Here is a 20,638-nt window from a genome sequence, read left to right as displayed (position 1 = left end):
AGCTGTAGAAGTGTTCTTGGTGGAGATGAGCCACCATGTGGCATTTACTGTGTTTGCAGTTCTAGAATCCTGGACAAGTTCCACAACACTCTGCTTGAGGATGGATAGCAGATGTTCTAAGGTGGGCAAAGGGCATGCAGAGTCCCACTGAGACCTTTTCCAGGAGTCAGATTGAATGACTATGGCTGTTTGTTCTATTCCCATAGAGAAAAAGCCAAACCAGTGCAACAGTTTTTGTTGTAAATGTATCCCCAGACAGAAGTAGACACGAGTAGAGGAGAGGAGAAAGGGAGGGAGGGGAGTTGGGGAGGGCATCTCATCTTGAAATCAGAAAGGGAGAAAATGAGTAGTTACTTTTAAACCTTGCCTAGTCTCCCTGACCCCACCAGCACTCAGTTCTGGACCATTCACTTCTGGGAGTTGATTGTGGAAGATGCAGAGATGTTCTCAGGGCATAGGGTCCAGCAGGTATGTGTGTCTCTGAAGGATGTGGGATGGGTACACAAGCATACCAGGCCTTTTCTTTTGATTTAAACGAAAGTGCATTAGAATCCAGACTTTTTATTGTGTTCCCCTGACCCATTCCCCAGGCAGGTAGTGTCCTGGATCTTGCTCTGTAGATAAGGCTGGCCTCAAACTCAGAGAGAACCTGCCTTTACCTCTTGAGTGCCGGGATTAAAGATGTGAGCCACCAAGCAATTGTCTTTAACATTAGAGATCTTATTTTTTTCCTACTGTGGGCCAGGCATGTACACCATACCAAGCTTTCACTCCTCGATATTTGAGACAGGATTCTATAGTTTAGGCGAGCCTCAGATGTATGTAACTTAAGTAACACTTTGGTCTCCTGAGTGTGGGGATTATAGGTGTGAGCTGCATGCCCAGTTTCTCTGCTCCTTTTCTGGGATGGTTTTTTAAAGCAAGCTTCTCCTAAACACTAATCTTGGGACATTTATGCAGTGTTGAGTTTAGTCCCAGGTAGACACTATTGTATAAACCAGTTTCTTTGGTTGTCCCTAGAGAGTTTGGACAGGGAACACATATTACATTAGTTAGAGAGATTTATGGTTTCTGAGTCATACTGAGTGACCATTCGAGCTGGTATGGTTTACAGAGCAGAATGCATGAGGTTCACTTGTGTGGCTGCTTTTGAAAGGTGGGGATTTTTTTCAGGCATTGTTGACACTGGCTTTATTACATACATGAATGTATTTCTGGTACTATCTGCCCAGGTACCAAGGGAGGGTCGTGTGTGGGAATGGGGCAACAGTAGAATTGCAGCTTTTTGTTTGTTCGTTTTGTTTTTGAAGACAGTGTTTCTCTGTATAGCCTTGGCTGTCTGGAAACTCTCTCTGCAGATCAGTCTGTCCTCAAACTCAAGAGATCTGTCTGGCTCTGCCTCACCACCGATGGACTATGAAATTGCAGCTCTTTATATAAAAAATTGCTAGTGGCGGGTGTCTGGGTGCTGCGCTGGGAAACAGATGTTTAAAGCATGGGGCCAGGGTGAACCTACATTTCCCAGCACATCCCTGGTCTTGCAGGGCAGGCTCTCGGATCCAGTTTTTGGGGATGTCACCCTGCATAACCTTTCCTGTTGCCACACCTGTTTCCTGTGGAGAGTGCTTCTCAGCAGTCTGTGTTAAGTCACCTTAGCCGATTCTGGCTCCTGAACCAGCAGCCATCAATTCAACCAGTGAAGTGGAATGCCTAGGAGTACCTGTGGGGTCTCAAAGATGAGGATGGGCAGGACTGAAGCCTAGAGCAATTCAAATGGAGGCTGTAAGTCTTGAGATGGCTCCTGGCCCCAGCTGTAAGAGGGTGAATTTGCAGATTTCAAGGGTTCTTTTTTGTTCAGGTTGTGAGACCATAGGCTTTTGAAACTTCCTCATAGCCAGGAGTCCCAGTTCAGTGCTGATGTTGCTGAGATGCTCTCCCACCCTTACCCATGCAGAGGGGAGACTCCCTCTCCTGTCCATCATGGGTGCCAGGTGCCAGGTGCTTTGATTTCCTTGCTGTGCTCTGCATTCCGGAAGTTTTCTCGTCTCCTGCTGTGCTCCAGTGCTCTCTGGAACACAGACAGCCATGTACCTTGGTTCTGTTGCCGGGGTTCTTTTTTAAGAAGGAGCAGGTAAATTGGTCACTCATCCACCCTTTGGCTCCTGACAGCTGCATCTGTTCTAGTGTTAGGTTCTTCCGTCCGCACTATGTATACAGCCAAGGCTTCATGCAGTATTGTAGGGTGGTAAGGAAGGACTTCCCTTTGGAGACCTCAGTGACTAACAGAGACAGCTGACCTGTGACAGATGCTTACTCATCTGCAGACTGCTTTCTCTCTCTCTCTCTTCTCTCTCTCTCTCTCTCTCTCTCTCTCTCTCTCTCTCTCTCTCTCTCTCCATGTGTATGATGTCTGGGTGTGTCTAGAAAGAAATTGTGCTTTAAGTGAGAGAGGATCTGGAGTCAGAAGGCTCTAGCTCTAGACTATTTCTGACTACCATTGTGAACTTGCTAAGTGTTGCTGGCCTGTTTCCTCAACTGTCCCACTCTCAGGCCTTTGACTCTGAAGGTACTCAGCAAAGGCATACTAGGATTAAAATGACACAAGGCCTGATTATAACATGTAAGAATTTGTAAAACCACAGACAATTCAGAACAGGAGAGTGGACAAACTACTGACAGGAAATCAGAATGTCTGGGTTTTGATCCAGACCTGCTCTGGTTTTATGATCTTGGCTAACTTATGTGACCTTTCTTGTGCATGGGAGTTTGGCTGTAAGTAGAATGGTGGTCACTATGCTTTTGGTAACTAGTTCCCAGCTGTTGTGAGGGTCAAGGACGTGAGTGCAGTAGACCAGGAAGAGCTAGTTCTGGCATGAAAATAGAGTAGAAAGCAGCAGCTGGACCAAACTTCCCAGGAGACAGGAGAACAGAGTTGGCTGGGAGCCAAGCAGAACCTTGAGCAGGGCAGCCATCAGGTGTGAATCTAATACGATCGAGACATCTTGGAAGCATTTTCTCATGTCACAAGCTGCTCCTGACTGTGTGGAGATGGAACTACTTGTAAGATGGAAAACATGTTAGCCTTTCTTTCATTGTGACAAACAATGAAACCTGAAAAACATACAAGGGGCAAGATTTATTTTGCCTCGTGATTTTGGTCCATAGTCACTTAGCCCCATTGCTGTGGACAGAACACCATGGCAGAGAGTGTGGTCAAGCAGAACTTCTCACATCATGGTACACAATGTACTCTTTAAATGCACACCTCTAAGCCCAATTCCTCCAATCAGGTCTCACCAACAGTCCATTAAAAAAAAAATGTGTGTGTGTGTGTGTGTGTGTGTGCGCGTGTGTGCCTGAGGGTATGTATGTGTACAGAAGCCCAATGAAACTAAAAGAGGATATTGGATCCCTTGGATTGCAGTTACAAGAGTCTGTGAGCTGTTATGTAGCATGGAAGCCAAACTTAGGTTTAGTGCTCTTAACCACTGAGTTTTCACTACAGGCTTCAGTCCATCTAATTATGAATTAGCCCATTGATCAGATCCATGCCTTCATGAGCCAATCTCTCTTCCAAACCTTCAAAGCCTTTGAATGTCAGAGACAGAGCCTTCAATGAGCCCTTTGCCATAGACCCACCGCATGGCTGTGACTAGTTGGCTTGCATTTACCTACCCAGAGTGCCACACTGTTTCCTGGGCACTGAGCCAGTGCTGTCAACTTGACAGAACCTAGAATCACCTGGGAGATAGGCTCCTGAGGAGAATTATGTTGATTGGGTTTATTGATATGGGAGGACCCATCTTAATTTGAGGAAGGAGTATTTCCTCAGTAGGCAATCCTGATGGGTATAAAATAGAGACAGGAGAAACAAGATGGTGGCAGCCTAGCCAGGCAGGAGAAGTGGCAGTGGCAGAGGCAGTAGTGGAGCTAGGGGCGGCCCCAGCTGCGGGACACAGTGGTTTGTTGGATAAGTGGAAGACTGATGATAAATCTGTAAAAATTGGTAAGTAGGTGGGTCAGCTGTGAAAAACTCTCTGGATGATTCTGTCACAAAGGTATTCCTGAAAGAGTACAAGCATGAGGAGAACTTTGGTCTTATTGACGTAGCCTTACCATCTGTACTATCCCCTGCTTCTTTGCCATAGTGGCTTTGATGTGGGACTAAACGTATCCCTTTTCAGAGCCCAAGCCAATTTTGGCTTTGTGCATCATATCCTATTTTGTGATGATGGGGATTCTGACCATTTATTCCTCATATAAAGAGAAGAGCATCTTCCGTGTGGCCCACAGAAAAGACCCTACAGGAATGGATCCTGAGGAGACTTGGCAGCTGTCCTTCAGCCTCAAAAGGTTTGGTGACAAATACACCCGGTGTTGACCTTCATCAGTGGGAGGACAACGCAGCAGCGGCAAGCCGAGTTCACCAAGTCCATTGCTAAGTTCTTTGACCACAGCGGGACATTGGTCATGGATGCATTCGAACCTGAAGTAAGTATCCAGGCTCATGACAGTCTTGCCACAGAAAGAAAAATAAAATAGCCAATTTTAAAAGTTCTCCTTCTGCTGGATCATACAAATTACTGGTGGGTAGGGGAAAAGACAGGAAGCTTAAGCTTGGTCAAGTAAGAAATGTTAAAGATGCCCCTGTTTAGTCCACCCTGGATAAATAGAATTTCCTAGTACAGATATGCAAAGTTGTATCTTTGAAGGCTAGCTGTAGCCTCCTTGGTCTGCTGAATGGTTTTCTGTTGTTTTCCTTAAGGCTTTTTGAAAAGCTAAGCATACTTTCTCCTTTGTGCTTTACAGCACTTTATACAGTATAGCTTTGTGCCATGCAATGTTTGGATGCTCAGTTCTTGAGAACTAGCCTTGCTGGGGTAGTGAGGTAGTGTTGGCCTATAATCCCAGCACTCAGAAGGTTGAGGAAAGGGGATTGAGTTTGAGGTCGTCCTGGGCTGTAGAGCTAGGCCCTGTCTTGGGGAGTGAGTATTGTTAAGTTGTTGCTGACTTTGCGTTGACCACCGCATCAGCAACTATTTCCTTAAATCTAGGATACAACTTCTTAAGTATGACAGCTTTCCTTTACACATCAATTTTGTGGATATGTATATTTGACTTGGGGAGAATTATTTAAAAAAAAATACAAAATAGCCTTTTAATTTGTTTAAAATAGACCTGCCTGTTAAATTTTGTGTTCTTAACCAATTAAAGAAGCCAATGGCATTTTTTGTTAAAAATAAAACAAAGAGAAAACGAGCTGGGCACGAGCACTCATGTTTTTCTCTCTGCTTTCTGAAAGACGTGATTTGACCAGCTACAGCATACTCCTGATGACTTGATTTCCCCACTATGGTGGATTGCTCCTTGGGATTGTGAACCAGTTTCCCCTTACTCTTTGGAGTTGCTTTAGTCTTGAGTGTTTCAAGTACATTTCAGCGACAGGAAAAGAAAAAGAGGCATAGTTGGGAATTGGGCACATTAGGCCTACACAGGTGGCCCTAATTAGCAACACCGTCTTCCTTTTTTCTGTGAGCCTTCACTTTGGGGAATGGTCCTCTATAGTCTCAGTCCTTGGCATGGAGTGGGGCACAGAAGCTATCTTTGATTATGAATCTTATGAACTTGCCTTGGATAAGCTGAAGAGTAAGTTTTTATGGAGCTGGAGAGAGCTGTGTAGTGGCTGGTGTTCTCTTGCTATTCGTGTTACCCAAAAATCCTGTTTGCAGTGCACCCCACCCCCCACCCTGCAAGTAGGCTAAAGGAAGCCTGACCTAGCTGGCTCTGACTGGTAATAAAGAATTGATGTACAGCCAATGGCTGGGCAGAGGGAGACAGGGTGGGACCTTTAGATTTGAACAGGCTAGGAACTGGAAAACGGGAGACTCACTATGATTCTAAGGGAGATGATTCAGATTTAGAGCTGCAGAAGGAAAGTCATCTGAAATGTAGGTGGAAAGGAATGCAGTCCCTGGAAGGGCTGCCCAGAAGTATCCTGGGCAGCAAAGACCAGGGAGCCACCCAGAAAGAAACAGGGCAACAAAGATAAAATGTGGAATTAGAGGGAGTTAAACCAGGATTACAGGAGGGAAATGTGCGCTAGGTGGGGGGAGGATTACAACTGCCCAGTCTTTGAGCTAGCCAAGGCATTTAAAAATTAACTGGTATGTGTATGTGTGTGTGTCTTCCATTCCCAAATCCAGATATCTCCTGGGCTGAGTGACCTGCCAGGAGCCAAAGCAGTGCAGTCTTTTACCACTATCAGAGCTCAGCAGTTAAGAGCATTTGCTGCTCTTTCAGAGGACCTGAGTTTGGTTCCCAGCACCAGATCAGCTGTTTTACAACCAGCTCCAGGGGACCTGATGTCCTCTCTTCTAGCCACCCTGGTACCTGTGCACATAGGGCAGATATGCACACATACACAGAAGTAAAAATAGAAAAGAACGTAAAAAAAGGAATCCCTTGACTTGAGAGTAAGGGGTATAACCTTTCAGAGTTCTAGGATCCCATTTTGTAAGTTAGAAGACAATGATTTAACAAGTTTCTAAAACCAGGCAATGCTGGTGCACACCTCTAATCCCAGCACTAGGAAGACAAATGCAGGCAGATCTTTGAGGCAGCCTGGTGAACAGAGTTCCAGGACAGCCAAGACTACACAGAGAAACCTAGCCTTGAAAAAACCAAAAAACCAAAAGCAAATAAAACAAACAAGCCCCACAAAAGGAAACTTTCTAAAGAGTCAACTGTAAGTATAATTTAAAAAAGTTTTATTAAATCATTTAGACTTGAAAGAAGTCATAATAGTTAACACACTTATGTGCATCCTGTACACCACCAACCCAAATGGATTGATTTCAGAATTTTTATAAATAAAAAATAAAGATATTTACAGGAAAAATGAGAACATGTTAGCAAGTTGAGATGATTAAACTTACCTATAATCAGTTTGGGGGATATGCTGACTTGTAGTATTACATATAAGGTAGACTTCTACTAGGACAAAAACTCCATAATGGAATAAGTTAGGTGTAAGAGGTGACCCATTTCTTACTACACTTCTTTTTAAACCCTCCAATCAGACCTTTTGACCAATACCTAAAAAGCTTCATTTTCCCATTACTGGAGATAAAAAGTACAAAAGGCTCACCGTGCTCCCTAGACCACCTAAAGAGTGAAGCTATTCACTGCTGCAGACTATGACACTACTGACATAAATGGCCACCCAGCCTGTGCTGCGCCTTCTAAAATAGTGCAGATGGGTCACATGCTCACCAGGGACAAAAATGGAGTCAGCTTTATAACAGTCGCTTCCATAATCACCCTTGTATCTCTAGAAAGCACGTTTCTAGAACACGTAGTTCCCATGTGAGAGGGTCTTTCACACCTTTGTGCTTTAAAGTCATTTCCAGTTCAGATGGCTTCAGGCTGTCCTCTGCCTCCTGGTGAAAAGTGAAGGTTCTGTAGCTTGACCAGCTAGTTTTGGGACACCAACAAGAAACAAGTCCACTTGTCATTTACATAGCCCTTTCCTTGAAGTTTAGTTAAGATCAAACTGGGTTAGGCCCATAATCCAGTCTGACTTAGAAAAATTGGTCCCAAGTCAAGTTGATCAAAGCATAAAATGAGTCCGCCACCACGGAGAGCCACATTCCTCAAGGTGCCCGTCCTGTGCCACCTCCGAGGGCTGCAGGCACAGCTGGAGACTAGTTGCCAGGCAGTGGGCTGAACGTGCTGCTGGGCTGTCTGGAATGTTTAGTTCCGGATGAACTCAAGGAGCGGGACCGCTGTCTCAGAACCGTTTTCCCAGGAAACTCCAAGTTCTCAAACACAGCATTTTCAATGATGTGTGTGGCTTCGGGCCGCTCCGTGGGGGATGGAGAAAGCATGTCTTGAACCATCATATGCTGACATAAAAATGGTTTTGTGTTAAAAGCTCTAGAGTTAGACTATTAAGTAGTCCTTAAGTCATGGAAAATAATGAGTACATAGATATATATGCACACACACATACTCACTTGGGCACATGTGTGCACATGTGTGCACATGCATACATAGACACACACACACACACCAAACCCCACACCCCCTCAATCTCCAGTACATGAGCTCTGCAAGTGGTAGGTATAATGGTCTCTGTTTAGTTCCACCCTCATCCCCAGCCAAACTTCTGCATAACTGTTGTAGTGTGTGAACCACATCTGATTAGACAGCTTCCCTAGAAGCCCTACGGCAGCCACAGAGAATGGCAGTAAGGAGCATGGCTGAGCTCCATTACGTGTGTGTGCGCGCGCGCACATGCGTGTACAGGTGGCATATGCACGCGTGCCTGTGAGCACCTGCAGAGACCAGGGAAGGAGCAGCGTCCTGCTCTGTCACTCTCCACCTTATTCCTCTTTCTCTCACTGGCCCTGGAACTAGATGTGCACCCAACAAGTCCCAGTGGTCCTCCTGTCTGCCTCCTACAGTGCTAGAGTTAAATAATATGTGTGCAGGCATGACCAACTTTGTGTGTATGTGTGTTAGGGACTTAAACTTGGGTCCTCAGTAAGCAGTCTTACCCACTGAGCCATTTCCATGGCCCTTGCTGTCGAGCTTAATGACCTGAGTTGGCTTCTCAGGCCCCATGTGGTAGAGAGAAGTAGACCCCTTAAGTCCTTTAACTTTCATATATGAACCATGGTGCACTCATACATACATACATACATACATACATACATACATATATAAATACACACACACAGACACACACACAGACACACACACACACACACAGACATGTACCTCCCACACACATAACAAATAAATAAATTTATGAATAGGCAGCAGGCTGAATTTAGCCTGGTAGCCTTGCTGTAAATGTACAGAGGTTATCTGGGTGTAAAAAGTGTCTTTATAATGAAATGAAAAGTTTTAGAATCACATCCTTGAGACATGGATGTCACCTGATTTTAAAAAGATTCGTTTTTACAAATACACATGAATTTACAATAATCTCAATAAAGCCAAGATTTATCAATGTGTAAACATTAAAGTACTAAGTTTGTGGACCCACACACGCACTATAGGAAATAAGTTACAAAAAGAAATGATGTTACAGTGTATTTTTAACCCTAGGACCAGCTTAATCTTCGGCTATGTTCTAAACCACTTCCTGTGTGGCCTAACCCTCTCCTGGTATGAAGAGCAATGGAGCCATCTGCTTAACAATACGCCATTTTATGTTGGTGACTGACCAGGTCACCAATATAGAGTTAATGGGACATGGCTGCTCCTGTAAGGGTGCTTATGAAGTTAGTCTCAGGGAAGACAGCACTGCAGTCTGACCTCTGCAGGCCACTGGGTTGAGTGCAGTCCTAACAAACTGGGCTCCCAGATCAGTGCTCTCAACCTTCCTTTAATATCTAGCTCCTCATGTTGTGGTGACCCCTGCCCCCATGCATAAAGTTATTCTGTTGCTACTTTATAAGTTTAATTATGCTACAGTTATGAATCATAATGTAAATACCTGTGTTTTCATATGATCACAGTCAACTCCTATAGGTTTAAAGGGGTCGAGATGCCCAGGTTGAAAACCATTGATCTAGAATGTTGGGTGCCTCATCTGAAAAGGTGAAGCTGACCAGCTGAGTGCTAAGGACCCTTTGTGTTTACGGGTGTCTTAAGAACAATTTAAATGGGCTAGAGAGATGGCTCAGCGGTTAAGAGCACTGACTGCTCTTCCAGAGGTCCTGAGTTCAAATCCCAGCAACCACATGGTGGCTCACAACCATCTATAATAGGATCTGATGCCCTCCTCTGGTGTGTCTGAAGACAGCTACAGTGTACTCATCTATAATAAATAAATAAATCTTAAAAAAAAAAAAAGAACAATTTAAGCACTACATACAATGCTTTTAGAGAAAGAACTGAAAATTATCCATACCTCTTGGGGATATTTCTGAGTGAACAGTGATGGAAACTTGAGATTTCTTACATCAGTTAAAGTCTAAAAAGAAAGAAAGTACTCGTTAATCTTTTAACTTTATTTTGTCGTATGGTCCTTTCTCACCCATGCTAGACAAATACACTGATAACACCGCAGCCTGTCTTTCCCCTTTCCTCCTTACTTTTTATGAATATGCATGTGCCTATGTTCATTCTGTGTGTGCTCATGCCTGTGTGTGTGCATGTGCATCCAGGCAGCCCAGGTGTTAGCTCCCTGGAGTACAAGCAACTGTGAGCTGTCTGCCATATGTGGGTGCTGGGAACTGAACTACTGACCTCTGACAGAACAGCAAGGGCTTTCAACCACTGAGCCTTCTCTCTAGCCCCAAACTTTCCACTTTCTTAGCAGTGTCTTTGATGAACTGACGAACTCCACAAATTTGATTCTTGATTCTTTACTTGGTTGGATCTCCTTTTTGTTTTGTTTAGACAGAGCTCACTTGGTAGCTAGTAAGCCTTGAACTTACTATGTATACCAAGCCAGCCTCCAACACACAGAGATCTGTCTTGTCTTCGCCTCCCAACTGCTGAGATTAAAGGTGTGCAATACTATGCCCAACTTGTACTGTCTGCCTGAAAAACCTATGGTCATGATTTGTTCTGAGAAGGAAACACCTAGCCATATGCCCTTTGCCAGCATGTCAGTCCGTGAGTGCATGGCCACTTGTCCTCTGTACTGATTTCCCCAGCCAATTGTCACTATTTCCTTCTCCCACTCATGATGCTCTTCCAGCTCCCTCTGGCTTTGCAGTGGTCACAAAGTTGCCAAACGCAAAATACTGTTAAGGTTATAATGAACTGACACAACAGAACATCTAGGAATAATCCTGTCACTCACATGATCCCATTGTTCCTAGTTAACTGTCTAGTGGCATCAAGATTAAACTTAATGGCGCCAGAGAGTTTAGCTGTGCAGTTTACAAGTGCATATAACTCCAGCTCCAGGGGCACATGAAGCCTCTGACATCAGGGGATACCTATACTCTCACACACAACTGCACACACATGCACATAGATAAAAGTTTAAAAAAAGAATAAATATAACCATCTTTTTAAAACTCTTGTAAATTTTAAATAATTTTCTCCTTCTCCTTTTGGGTGTGTGATATACTTACCCTAACTCGTTCCATCTGAGTGCTGAATGGGTAAAGGAGTTCAAACAGAATCAAGCCTAAAGAGAAGATGTCCACTTTATGGGAGTAGTTGTTTCCATGAATCTGCAATAGCATAAAGACATGTTAAAAAAAAAAAAAAAAACTACCCCAGAGAGCACATCATTAACAGCATTCACACAGAGATAGCTCAGTTCCAATGACAGCATCACGGAACTGAGTTGATTCAGTTACCTCTGGGTATAAGTGTATATGTAAAACAGTTAGCAAAGAGTTAATCTCTAAGCCCCTGTTCTGCCCTCTTTCACAGTGGGCAGGTGTAATTATACCACTCAGCATCACAGAGGGAAAGCCCAGGTAAGGCTCCAAAGAGATATGCATCAGCACAATCGGCAGAAACTTGGAGCCTTGTGCTCTGGAGTCTCTAAGGGCCCCCCTGAGGTGAAGCTTTTCAAAGCGACACTATCTGAAGCCAATCTCATTTCTAATCACCTGAGGTAGTCCTGAAGTCAGTCATTACTGCCAGCCACTAATCAACCTGCGAGCCTTCATTACGTACTTAATTGCAGATGGCTTTGCATGCGCAGCTCTATTTTTCATGTGCATATCTCTTGTTCTTTCCCAGTCCTGGCAGGGAAGAGACTGCTGCTTTTGTGTTCCTTCCCATCCTTCAGCACTGGGCTAAGTACAGAGCAGGCCCCAATAAATACCTGATACCACAGGGCAATGAATCACATCTGGTCTGCTCTATTAAGGAAAGCTCCCATTCAAATGCAAAGCAAGCTCCTGGAGCCTTGGGAGAGCCTTTTATTTATGAACATTTCCTTAGGCCAGTTACTCGACAGCAGGTAAACACCTTTGGAACTGGCTCACCTCAGAACCTCTATACTAGGGGGAGGAGAGGGGAAAACAGATGCTGTCAGCGTTGAGGCCATCACCCCCTCTCCTCCACACCACTCTAGGTATCTGCCTCTTTGGTTCCTTCTGTGCAGACCGCTGTCTTCTGCTCAAAAAATAGCAGGCGCAAAGTTCCGCTGACTGTATCAGCTGTGCACCCACCATCCTTCTCAAGTGACCATGGCAACCTATCTGCACTGTCCCTTGACTGCCATCCCTTCCCCACCTCTGTGGTTTGGGAAGGGTTCAGAGAAAATGTGTCTAACACATTGCTAACAGAGGTACAGGGGGAAAAAATACAATATCTGGATAATGTAGACTGACTCATTCACTGGAGGAAGCTGGACAGCTGATACTCAATCCCATCGAATTCTGTCCGTGGCAGAGTGGATGAAGATGTGACAAGGATCTGGCTGGGCCAATTATACAAGTGACCGGCCTCACAGCAAAACTGGCATTAACTTTAGTGTTCAAAACAAATGAGCAATCTGAACTGAGTGAATGCTTCACAGCATCAGCGCTATCTAAGGATGTCCAAGAACCTATGCATGGTCACGTTTGAATACTGATCAAAATTTTTATGAAACAAAATTCCAATATTGGTTTCAAACAAAACAATTTATATATATTTATATATATAAGATATATGTGTGTGCGTGCATGTACATAGCTGGAAATTGGATACCTATTTTTGGTAAATGCCCTTTTATTATATATTCCTATATTTTCACATTCCTTATAAAGAGGAAAGATTAATATATAAAGAGAAAGAACAACTTTTAACATGTTACTGGATTATAAAATTCTTGAGACTTTAGTTTTTTGCATTTTTATTTTATGTGCATTGGTGTTTTTGCCTGCATGTGTGTCTGGTGTGTGTCAGATAACCTGGAATTGGAGTTAACAGTTGTGGGCTGCCATGTAGATGCTGGGAATTAAACCAGGGTCCCTTGGAAGAGCAGCCAGTGCTCTTAACTGCTAAGTCATCTCTCAACCCTCCACATATTTATGCTAATTGTATGAATTTGTGGAGACTGAGCTATTGTTTGAAGAGAACTTTTACTTAGTTTTTGAAGAAGTTTGTTGAGTATACCACACGTGGACATCAGGATGGGCAGTAACTGGTGTTGCCTGGCACTATATTTGAAGGCCCACAACAGTGAATTTTTTAAAAAGCAAATTTTACATTAAAGGAATGCCAGCACATGCCTTTAATCCAAGCATGCGAAGGCAGGGGCAGCTGGATGTCTATGAATTCAAGGCCAGCACGATCTACAGAGTGAGTTTCAGGACAGCCAGGGCTACTCCGAGTAACTCTGTCTCAAAAACAAAACAAAACAAAACAAAACAAAACAGGTGAGACTGCAGACTGCAGACCCCTGGTTTGAGGCAGGGCCAGGACACTGGGAATTCTAGTTGTATTTTAATCACTGTGCACTGCACTGTGTAGTTAGAAGTAGTTTTCAAGGAAAATAAAGGTTTGAATCTATTTGTTTTTTTTTTTGTTTGTTTGTTTTGAGACAGGGCTTCTGTGTGTAGCCCTGGCTGTCATGGAACATGCCTTAGACCAGGCTAGCCTCAAACTCAGAGATCCAACTGCCTCTGCCTCCCAAATTCTGGGATTAAAGGCATGAACCAACACCACCTGGATTAAAACTAATTTTTAAAAATTTGTTTTATAAAATTATCAAAGTATTGTGCTTCACTTGTTGTCCCCTCCCCCCAAACCCATCTTTTCCTACTGGTCTTGTTCCTTGTTCTTCCCGATAGTCCTACTACGCCTTCATGTAACAGAGCGAGATACTAACCTTAATAGTTTATGTTTTAGAGAGGAGAAAAATCTTTTTAGAGAGTTGAAAATGCTATGAAAAGAACACATGTACAAGATAGTAGGGGGTGAGGTAGGTGGGTGCTCTGCTGTGTGTGGGGGTCGGGGTGGGTGGGTACTCTGCTGTGGGGGGGAGGGCAAAGGTGGGCGGGTGCTCCCCTGTGTGTGTGTGTGTGTGTGTTGGGGTGGCTTTTCCAGTGAGCCCTTCTCTAAGAAGCATCCAGAGTCAGTAATTCCTACTTTGCTTCCACATTACTTAAAATGTAAACATTATTTTTGATCCTGTAAACAAAGGCTAATTTTTAATTGTTAGCTCTTTGAAGTGTACTTATTTTTGTGTGCTTGTACACACATGCCACAGTGTTCCCATGCAAGTCAATAGAGAGTTGTTCCTTCCTTCAGTCACATGGGTCTCAAGGATAGAAATCAGGTTGGTGGCATATGCCTTCCTTTACCCAACTCAGTTTATGATTAACTTTTAAAAATGTGATTAAAATCCTTTTTATCTCAGTTCTGATAATAGACTGATGTATTAAAGGTTAAAGATTCCAAGGGCAGTTGGCAGTTTAGGGCTCCCCTGGTCCCCATGGGACACAGATGTATTCTTAGAACATTTTGATATTCCACCCTGTTTTTTCCTTCACTAAATCTTGGCTACATGACTAATGAAGCCAATCCGATTACTTAGACCAATTGATTTCTCTCTTTCTCTGTGACTTATTATCTCTGCAGTATGCTCCCTTTTCTTCTTTCTTTTCTTCCTCTTAAGTAGATTTGCTTAGAGAAATTTACTGTTTTGATTTAGAAATCAAATCAACTCGGAGATGCTGTTTATTGTCGTAGGTTTGCTTGCTGTTCTGTGGCTCCTCTCCTCTCTCTGAGCACAATGAGTATTCTTAAGCAAGAAGGCTCATGTAACAAAACAAATGTATGCAACAGAGGCAGGAGGCCGAGGGTTCAGGCTGAGCTGTATGAGACGCTGTCTATGTGTTGATGTGATCTGTCTCACTTCCCCACACCCCTTCTCTCTTTCTCTTTGGGTTTTTGAGACGGGTCTCATTTTGTAACCTAGACTGGATCTGAGCTCAAGGCACTCTTCCTGCTCCAGCCTCCTGACTGCTTGGATTCCTGCCATGAGCCACAATGCCACGAGAGGCTCTCAAAGTCTCTTCTCCGGTTCTGGTTCAGAGGTGACAACATGTTTCACAGTGGTATTTTCTCACTCCAACCCCAGGGTGGGGCTGTGCTCCTTGGGGCAGAATTGCTTTCATAACTTTTAGGCTGTGTGTTACTGGGTACTGTACCAAGACATGGGAAAGACTCATTAGGCACAACCATCTCACTGCTTAGCTACCTACAAGTTTGAAAGACTCACCTGCTCTGGGCTCATGTACAGCTTGGTCCCGACTTGTCCTGTGTGTGTAGCGTAGGCTGGCATTGGAGTCAGTACTGTCTGCTCTTCTTCATCCTGGTCCATTGCAGTCACTAGCCCAAAGTCCCCAACTTTGACCACATCATCCATTGTGAAGAATATGTTGGAAGGCTGGGAAAAAAAAAAAAAAAAAACACAGTGATTATGTACAGAGAAGGGGAAACAGCCAAAAGAATAGTTATGATTTTTAGAAAAGAAATAAGAGAGCTAGATATTCTAAAGGACATGGCCCTTTAAAAGGAGCTGCTGTCCTGTGAGGAGCAGCTGGCCAACATTAATCAGATTCCATACTTTTTCATGTTTTGTTTTGCTGTTGAGAGAAAGAACATGCAGTGGTGTGGGTAGGGAGGTGGAGGAGGCTCTGGGAGGAGCTGGCCTGCATTCTAAATTCCCACTTGAATTTACATTTTAGATGCAGCTAACCAAATGTCACATGCGCTCCTCCGACTTCAGGTCTCGTGCAAGAAATCTATGACTTTCATCACGGAAAGAGGAGCCATTTAGTTCATAAAAACCAAACCTCATCATGCACTGACAGAAAATAATAACTTTGATTCCTAAGATACTATCATACAATTCTGACTCTGAAGTGACAAGGTTATGGTAACTAAAATCTGTGGTAATAATCTAGAACTTTCTCACCAATGGCCCCATATCAGAAGCAATAAATGGCACTGCCTTTCTTTCTTCTCTTTCCTCCTTCCCACTGCTTGGTTCCCACAGAACCAAGCCAAGGCTGTAAGCCTGCATGTAAGAGCTACACAAAGTGGTATTTGCGTTGGAACTCTGTCTCTGTTCTTCTCTTGAGGCTCAAGCAGTCCAGGGTGATTTCAGCCTCACTCTGTAGGTGAAGATAACTTTAAATTTCTCCTCACAATTTGTTTTCATGTGGCACTGAGGATCACACATGGCTTTACGCATGCTAGACAAGCACTCTACCAACCAAGCAACACCCCTAGTAGTGTAGTGTACGCTCCCATTTTCCAATGGCAATTACTGAACCCTTAAAGACAGTGTTTGTCTCTCTAGCATCTATTTCCTGTGCTTCTTCTAGAAGCATCCAGACTTTGTGAATTTCCTTCTGCCTGGCTATGGAGCAACCCCATGCTTCCCTGATCCCTTCCCTGCCAAGGAGTCTGGTGAAGGGATGGTCTAGGGACCTTGGTTTACTGGAACAAGCCTTAGGATTTCTGGCCACCTCAGGGATCTTCTTAATCGTTTCTCACTTTGTACTACTACCAAAAGCCTTCTAGAGAGCTTAAAAGACAAAACATGTCTGGGAATCACTGGTGGCTACCTTGAGTCTATGACAGGAGAACCTGGCTGAAAGTGGAAAGAAGAAACAGGAAGCAGAGAAGCATGCACCAAACTGTCGGATTCTAGCTGAATAGCCACACTTTGTCTGAATCTCTGACAGTTTTGTTGCATGGTTGACCTCGGACTTTGTCAGTACTAATGCTTTTGGTTGCAAGCAAAGGAAAATCCAAACTAAAATGAACCAAGGGTCCAGAACATGCCCAGCATTGCTCTGAGGCTGGGATGAGGGAAAAAGGTGGGTGGGCATGGTTTGGACCATAGAAACCAGAGGACAGATGATCTAGGTGTGATGGGGAAACACTGAGGAAAGCTGAAAGGAAAACAGAGTTACTGGAGAGGCGGCATCACCCGTGCTGACGACACACATGACCAAGCTTTACGAAGGGGGAAACCTGCAAGGTTTGACATGGAGACTTGGGTCAGAACATGGCAAAAGACAGGCTTTTCAATGAGGGGAAGATTCATGGTGGTGGTCTTGTTATCATACTAAATATCTTTGAAATGATTGCCTTTTCAAAGGAATAAACCTCTTTATATTTTTAGAAAAACTAAAGGGAAAATTAACTCTTTTGGGAATTTTTATGGTGGACATAAAAGTAGAGAAAGTTCTTTACACAAGGTATTGAGCAAACCTTTCCCCAACATCTTGCTCACATTATAAAACTGGCAGAGTATACTGTTAAGGAAGGCATTGGCCATGAATTTTATGGTGCTGCTTTGCATGACAGGGAGTAGGCCCATGGAGAACTTGTACATGTATTAGGAAGGTTGACCATATTCACACCTCAACAGCTAGGATCACCAATCTGAAGCCGGAGGTCTCTCTACTGTAAGACGTCTTCTCCACTCCAACTAAAGGAAACGCCTCTCAACTTTCATTGTGTGTGGATCAGTCCGTGGCACCCAGCTTGGACCCACATCGAACTTAGCAAAGCACAATGACTGCTTATAACAAGGGGCAGGTATGTAGGAGCACAGGTCTTATTCCCATTTTCTCCCCAAACCCTTAAAGCACATCAAAACTTTAAAAACACTTAGGTGATGATTTTAGAAGAAAGCAACTGTTTGTTTGTTTTAAAGTCAGATAATGGTCTCGTGTAGTCAGGCTGGCTGGAAACTTGCTATGTGGTCAGAGATCGACAGTGGGGATCAAACTCGGCCTCACTGCATGCTAGGCAAGCACTCTACCATTGGAGATCACTCCCAGCCCCAGAAAACAACTCCTGTTATAGCTACTTTAGTATCTGAAGCAAAAGTTTGTTACATAAAAATAAAATTTAAAATACTTAATACAAGGTCAAATACACCAGGTGTTTAAGTCACTACCCTTAAGTCAGGAAATATTTATGGGTTTATACATACCTACTGAGGGCTACCAGGAGCAAGTAGGTCATGACAAGAAACAGTCAAAAGTTTAATAGAATCATCAAACTAGCTACAGTTCTGTACATTTTAGAAATATATACTATGAAAAAAATTATGTATGTATGTATGTATGTATGTATGTATGTATGTATGTATGTATGAATGACTTGGACAGGCTGGTCTTAAAATCACAGCAATCCTCCTGTCTCAGCCTCTTAAGTGCTGTGATTGAAAGAGTGCAGTAGCCTCTGAGTTAAAATTTTATGCAATTTAGCACTGTATTGCTGTACTGTTTAAGTATTGTATACTCTGAGAAAAGGGCTTAAGTTTTGCCCAGCTCTGGCCTCTTGGTTAAGCGTTTGCCACTTTTCTCTAGTCAGCTTCTTTCTCCCTCAAAGCCCACACAGTCGGCAAGGGGGTAAAACTATGGGCATCTGCTGCTCCAAATCTGAGCTGGAGAAAACTCATCTCCCCTTCCACTCAGGTCCCTCTCACCATGTGTTGCAGAAACCCTGGGTGCCTGTGTCAAGGTTATTCAAAGTCATAAGAAGTACGAGGCCACCGAGATGGCTTAGTGGATAAAGGAGCCTGCTGCCAAGCCTAACAACCTGAGTTCAATCCCTGGTACCCACACTGTGAAAAAGTTATCCTTGGATCTCCACATATAACCAAGCACATACACGCATCCACACTCTAAATACTTGAACTCAAGAGAGCCACCTGTCCCTACCTCCCTCAGGAGTGCTGGGATTAAAGGCTTGGGCCACCACTGCCCAGTGATGTAAACTTATTTTTAAAGCATAGTAATTATGTGGTATATCTGCTCCTGATGGACTTTAGATACAAGATCTTTCCCCCACCAGGACTACTGGAAGCAGTAAAACAAAAATGAACAGGTTCTAAAGGAAGATGCATGGTTCCCCTGAGCCTTTCAAATGCGAGACGTCTTCCTTTCCTGCTTCCTTCCTGGGCCTCTGCTCTCCGATGCCTTTTTATTAGTTCACTCTGCTCTGAACCCCACGTCACACCCGGACCATGACCGTCTCAGGCTACAGACCGACCTTGAGGTCCCTGTGCATGAGTCCCTTGCTGTGCAGAAACTGCACTGCCTCTGCGATCTGCAGGAAGATGTGCAGGCACACTCTGTGCCCCCTCTCCTCCATGCTGCAGCGCCGGCTCATCCAGTCTTTAAGGTTCTCCTTCCTGCACAGCTGCATCTGGATGTACAGGTACACCTTGGGGGAGCTGGGCTGGAGCCGGTCCACCGTGTTCCTGGTGAGATCTAAACTTAGGGTGGTTGGCCTGGTGGGAGAGGTAGACAAGGTGGCTTCGGAAGAAGACCTGCTGCTGGAGTGCTTGAACTCAGTTAGCTTATTAACGTAATGGTGGCCATTGTGCAGCCGGTTCATTCTGGGGTCCTCCTTACTGGACGCATTATCACAGCCAGAGTCTTCAAACACTATGGAAGAGGACGTTCCCTCCCTTGACCTGGTATAGGGAGAAGCTTCAGAAGGACAAAGTTCAAAGGAGTGTCCCTCATCATCGCCGTCCACTGTACCATCTTCCACGTCGCAGTCTGTCAGGCAGCTGTCCTGGAGGTTGTGGGCTGCGTCCTCTGAGTCACTGTTGTCTCCACAGTCTGTCCCTGAGAACTCCAGGGGAGAGAACTGGCTCTCAGATGAGCTTGTCCGGCCACAGGAAATGCCCACTGAGAAAGACCGACTTCTTTCAGGAGAAGGAGCTATGACTTCAATCTGTTCTTTTGTAGAGAAAGGATCCATCTGTCGGATCTTAACAGATGGGGCATCCATTGGGCTAGGGGAGCTGAGTGGCCAGTCTGTGCTAAAAGTGGGAGAAATACAAAGAATGGAGTGAATATATGTCAGATGTGACCCGCACAGTGGTTTAAAATGTTTCAGTTACTATAAACACAATTATCAAAAACACATAGTGGAAATAAAACACGCCATGTGGGACAAAGAACATCTCACCCTATCTATTCCTTTTCAACATTTTTATTTGAAAGCTTAATTTTGTTTCAAATCTGTGTATTTAAGCAGTGCCTATAGAAGTTAGAAGAACATATTGGATTCCCTGGAACTGGAGTTATAGGCAGTTGTGAGCCTCCCGATATGGGGGCTGGGTAATGAACCCAAGTCCTCTGCAAGAGCCCTGGGAGCTTAATTATATACTTGAAATATGTACACAGTTATCTCTGTGTAGCCTTCTGTATGAAATAATTCTGAAGCCCTGTGCAAATTAACGTAGCTCACAGGCCTTGATGCAAGAGGCCACTTCCTTTTGTCCTGGAGCCTGTAAGAGGTGTTGCTTAGCAAGATGTCTCCAGGGACTGAATGCTCTGCAGGCACATGCTTCATTATTCCTCATGGTGGCTTCTGAGGGGCTTCCTTCCTACAGCACATCACGCACAGATAACAATCGCTGCAGGGGTGGTGGGGCGGGGGTATCTGCAGGCTACCTAAGTATATACACTTTTAAAAACTGAAACAGCCAGCCAGGCAGCGGTGGTGCACACCTTTAATCCCACCAGGGGCAGAGGCAGGTAGATCTCTGAGTTTGAGGTCAGCCTGGTCTACAGAGAGAATTTCCGGACAGCCAGGGCTACATAGAAAAACTCTGTCTCAAAAAGCAAACAAACTTGAAATAGCCTAGAACCATTTTAAATGGAGTTATAAATTATTA

General features: G+C 44.1%; 1 protein-coding gene and 1 pseudogene across 1 annotated transcript in view; one reads left to right on the top strand and one right to left on the bottom strand.

Moving 5' to 3' along the window:
• The first annotated feature begins 3,197 nt into the window (after positions 1-3,197).
• LOC116904349 lies at positions 3,198-4,542 on the top strand (annotated as a pseudogene).
• Positions 4,543-6,750: 2,208 nt separating this feature from the next.
• Positions 6,751-20,638, bottom strand: part of Eif2ak3 (eukaryotic translation initiation factor 2 alpha kinase 3) — a 61,071-nt gene continuing 47,183 nt past the window's right edge. Inside the window, exons 13-17 of the mRNA XM_032906335.1 lie at positions 18,997-19,777; positions 15,197-15,364; positions 11,100-11,201; positions 9,923-9,985; positions 6,751-7,904 (exon numbers count right to left, since the gene is read on the bottom strand). Of these exons, the coding sequence (XP_032762226.1) occupies positions 7,704-7,904; positions 9,923-9,985; positions 11,100-11,201; positions 15,197-15,364; positions 18,997-19,777 (1,315 nt within the window). The 3' untranslated portion in view covers positions 6,751-7,703. The remainder of the gene's footprint in view (positions 7,905-9,922; positions 9,986-11,099; positions 11,202-15,196; positions 15,365-18,996; positions 19,778-20,638) is intronic.

Source organism: Rattus rattus, chromosome 6 (genome assembly GCF_011064425.1).
Source record: "Rattus rattus isolate New Zealand chromosome 6, Rrattus_CSIRO_v1, whole genome shotgun sequence".
NCBI lineage: Eukaryota > Metazoa > Chordata > Mammalia > Rodentia > Muridae > Rattus > Rattus rattus.
This window is presented reverse-complemented; position numbering and strand designations above follow the sequence as displayed.